Raw genomic sequence first — 4,490 nt, 5'->3', positions numbered from 1 at the left:
GGTGTATAGCCCTTCTGTATGCCAGAAGTATTCTGCATAGCTCACTCTATAAATAAGCGCTGGTGCAGTTCGCCGATGTCAATTTATTTTTCACCGTCCGCATAAACCGTTCAGCTTGCCCATTAGTCGCTGGATGGTGAGGCGCACCTTGTTTATGGACGATGCCGTTTCCTTTCAGGAAAATTTGGAATTCTCTAGAATTAAATTGTGTCCCATGGTCACTTACCAAGGTGTTCGGAACACTAAAACGGGCGAAAATTTCTTTACCCTTCTGTATTGTTGTTTCTGCATTTATGTTTGTCACTACATGGACTTCTGGCCACTTACTGTAGGCGTCAACTAACACCAGTAAATTTTTTTCCTAAAAATGGGCCCGCATAGTCAATATGGACGCGTTCGAATGCCTTACTTGGCTGCATCCAGCAATGTACCTTCTTTGGATCTGCGCGTATTTCTTGACACTGAACACGGTCAGATACAAGCGTTTCTATGTCTTTGTCCAAACCACCCCACCAACAATATGCCCGCGCTAGTGTTTTCATTTTTGACATACCAAAATGCGCAGTATGTAGTTCCGCTAGTACCTTCTCACAGAATGGTCGTGCTATGTAAACGCGTATACCACGAAGTAAACAGCCGTTTTGCAAGGTAAACTCTGTTTGAGTTATTCCGAACCGCTCCTTGGGTTCACATTCTTGCCCATATTTCAGGCATTGTATTAATTTGGCGACTTCTTTATCTACTCTAGACGCTTCATTAAGGTTCGCCGCTGTGACCGGTAAGTTTTCGATTGCATTACGTTCGATCAAATCTACTTCTTCCCAACGGTTGTCAATTTCCTGGCTTGGTAAACGCGTCAATGCATCCGCTTTTGCGTTTTCTTTTGACTTTTTTGTTCGGATTTTGTAATCGAAATGTGACAGGTATATAGCGTAATGCTGCGTTCGCGTCGCTGACATTGTCGGTAGCCTCTTTTGGGGCGAAAATATTTGTGATATGGCTTTGTTATCTGTTACCAATACAAGTGTTTGGGATGCAAACTGCAAAGTCCTTTCCGATCAATCTTTGTATACGTGGCTAAGCACCGCTCCTACTCCGATCGGACTCGCGTCTACCGCTAACACTAGCGGAATTTTTGGGTCATAGTGTGTAAGCACTAGTTTGGACTGCATTTGCTTTTTAACCTCGGCAAAAGCATTTTTGCACCTATCATCAAATTTAAACTGGGCATTGTTCTTCAATAAACGAAACGCACGAAACGCCCGTAGTAGTTTACTAAACACAAAAATGAGCGCAATTCTTCTTTATTGGCTGGTGTCTTAATTTGTAAAATTGCTTGACATTTGGACTTCATTTCATGGATGCCAGCTTTGTTAATGACATGGCCGCAGTACTCTATGGAGTCTTTCATGAACTCGGACTTTCCAGGGGTTCTGCGTATGTACGTTTACTGTGCGTGGTGTCGTCGCTCGCTGTTATTTTGATATCGTCTAAGAAGACCGATACCTCTGGAATATCTCCAAGTAGTTGATCGATGAACCGCTGCCAAATTGCTGGCACCGATGCGATGCCGAACTTCAGTCGAGTAGGTTGATAAAGTCCCCTATGTGTTGTTAGTGTCAATAAGTGTCTGTCTTGCAAATACGCTTTTGAAAGGTCGATTTTTGTAAATTTAGCGCCCCAGCCATCTTACTAAATAGCTCTTCAATTGTAGGTAGGGGATGTTCATCTATCGCTAACCCTTGGTTTACCGTCACCTTGTAGTCCCCACAGATGCGTACCGTACCATCGCTTGTTTGTACCACGACGATCGGCCAACAAACCCTCTTTGACCTGATTTCCCAGTTCATCTTCTACTTTTTTCCACAGTGGAAATGCTACGCGTTGCGGCTTAAAATATTTAGGGGTTGCATTCGGCTTCATATATAGCCGTGCCTGAAAGCCGGTTATTTTGCCTACTGAAGGTGAAAATAAATTCGGAAATTTTTTCTTCCACCTTCCCACATAATCCTCATTCATAACCGTGTTCTCTTGTATATAGTTCAATTGTTCGCTCATCATTTTTGGCCAGTCTAGTTTAATTTGCCGCGACCTACCAATGGCTTCCTATCCGACCTTACAATATATTATCTGACGCAACTTTGACCAGATATATCCAACAAACTTTCGTGGCGTTTTGCAGTAGCTGTACCGCGTCTGACAAACTAATTATTGTCACTGGGGCACCTGTGTCAATTTCGAAACGAATTTTCGCGCCGCTCACGTCGAGGTCACATTCGATTTTATCCCGATGGTTTCGATTATCTCCAAGTTGAAATAATTCGTCGACTAACACGTATTTTTCATTTGTTTCACCATCTATATTATTTAGTTGTCGATTTTCTTTAAAGCATACTCTGCGCAAATGTCCTTTTTTTGCAAAAATTACAGATCGTGTTTTTGTACACACATTTGTTAGCTATATGTGCAGAGCTACCATATCGAAAACATTTTTTCCCTGTATTATTGGTGCGGGGTTTCGACGTTCCGCTTTCTCTTTTCTCCGCTTTTTATACCTTTCATGAGCATGAAATGGTATTATAACTTTGGTCCGATGTTTGTAGAGAACCCGAACAAAAAGAGATAGACCCATTAAAATGTATACTTATATGATCAGAACGTCGAGCTGAGTTGATTTAGCCATGTCCGTCTGTCCGTCTGTCTGTCTGTCCGTCTGTTTGTATGCAATCTAGTCTCTCAGTTTTCGAGATATCCGTATCAAATTTGGTAGGTGGGTGTATTTTTATAATGCATTAATCATTTATCGGAACCGAAAGAATCGGACCACTGTAACATATAGCTCCCATACAACTGATTGTTCAGATATGAGATTTTTCGTTATAACTTCTCCATTTATGCAGCTACGAACATGAAATTTTGCAGTACTTGCACTCATTATCAACAGAATACTTACAATGAAAATAACAACGATCGGGTCACTATAACCTGCAGAACCCATACAACTTATTGTTCAGATATGAGGTCTTTTATCATAACTCCTCCATTTATGCAGCTAGGAACATGAAATTTCGCACCATTTTCACTCATTATTAACAGAATACTTACAGTGAAAATAACAAGGATCGGATGACTACAACATATATCTTCCATACATCTGATTGTTCAGATATGGGATTTTACTGTAAAACTTCTTTATTTGAACAGCTAAAACCGATAAATTTCGTAAGATATTTTATAAATAATAATACAAAGTCTACTGAGAAAATCATCAAAATCTATGCTGTATAAGCTTTATCTCCTATAGCACTGATTGTTCAGATACCAGTTTTTGCCATATATCTCCTTTATGTAGGAAACTAAACCCAATAAATTGTGTTACCGGTTTACATACCGATCACATAGCAGTGAAAATCACTTAGATTGGTGCCATATAAAGTACAGTATATTTTGCTTTGCTGCCTTTATGCTTAAGTGCACATTTAAGATACCTACCCCAAAATGCGCATCTGAGACATTATTTTTAACATTTATAAGGAAACTGCTCCGATAGATGCATTCAACATACCTGCACATTGGCGATAGCTGCCTTAAAAATTGTGCAACTAGTATCAATTATCAAAGAAAGTATTACGTTTACCTGCACTGGCCTACAATTACCTAATTTTACAAGCTTTTATTTATTTTACTCATATCGCAGAACAACGGAAATGGCTATCTATTTTTCTAGTTATATAGATAATAAGATACCATTCGAAAAAAAATTTCGCTTGCATTATTTTCTATGTGATAAGTGCTTCTCCATTATTTGGTTTCATAGGGATTCGGATACCTTCCTCATTGAAGTAGTAAAGAAAATTCGCTTAAGTGCCCTTTTCGGTTAGGTGCACAAGTTTTTCGTGCAAAGAAGGATGTGCAGCTAAGCAAAATATACTGTATATCTTCCATACCTCTGATTGTTTAGATGCGATTTTTTATATAAGTATGTAACTCCTATATCGATATATGCAAATGTATTCAAAAGCAGTAATCTGTCAAAGTAAAATTTGCAGATGTTCATGAAAGGTATGAAGCCTTCGGCATAGCCGAAGACAGCGCTGCTCTTACTTGTTTATGATCCACTTTGTCACTACTTGCATTTTGCTTTCTTTCGTGAACCATGTTCACGTTCATTTTCTCCGTTTCTACTTTTTGGTTCATTTCAACCCCGCCTTTTTCTGCTACCTCGTATGACTTTGCTGCGTTTATTTCTTCTGCCAAGGTTAAAGTTTTTTTTTCCAATAACCTACTTTGTATGTGCTGACTTCTCCGGCCAAAAACAAACTGATTTCTTAGAGCCGTGTCCAAGAAACTACCAAACGCGCAATTTGTCGACAATCTCCGTAATGCCATTAAATACTCCTCACAATTTTCTCCTTGCTTCTGCTGTCGTAAATTAAACCTGTAATTTGCCAAAATTTCATTTGGGCTTGGCTCAAAATGTTCCTATAGGA

General features: G+C 39.4%; 1 protein-coding gene across 1 annotated transcript; it reads right to left on the bottom strand.

The window, feature by feature from the left end:
• Positions 1–226: 226 nt before the first annotated feature.
• On the bottom strand, positions 227–959 carry LOC118751782 (uncharacterized protein K02A2.6-like; the record flags this gene model as incomplete). Its single annotated transcript, XM_036486598.1, has 2 exons — positions 432–959; positions 227–361 (listed from the first exon to the last, which is right to left on the bottom strand). Coding segments are annotated over exons 1-2 (663 nt in total), but the record flags the coding sequence as incomplete, so codon positions are not given.
• Between the last annotated feature and the right edge of the window lie 3,531 nt (positions 960–4,490).

The sequence above is a fragment of the Rhagoletis pomonella genome, unplaced genomic scaffold (genome assembly GCF_013731165.1).
Source record: "Rhagoletis pomonella isolate Grant_MI unplaced genomic scaffold, Rhpom_1.0 Rhpom_scaffold_00992, whole genome shotgun sequence".
NCBI classification, from domain to species: domain Eukaryota; kingdom Metazoa; phylum Arthropoda; class Insecta; order Diptera; family Tephritidae; genus Rhagoletis; species Rhagoletis pomonella.
This window is presented reverse-complemented; position numbering and strand designations above follow the sequence as displayed.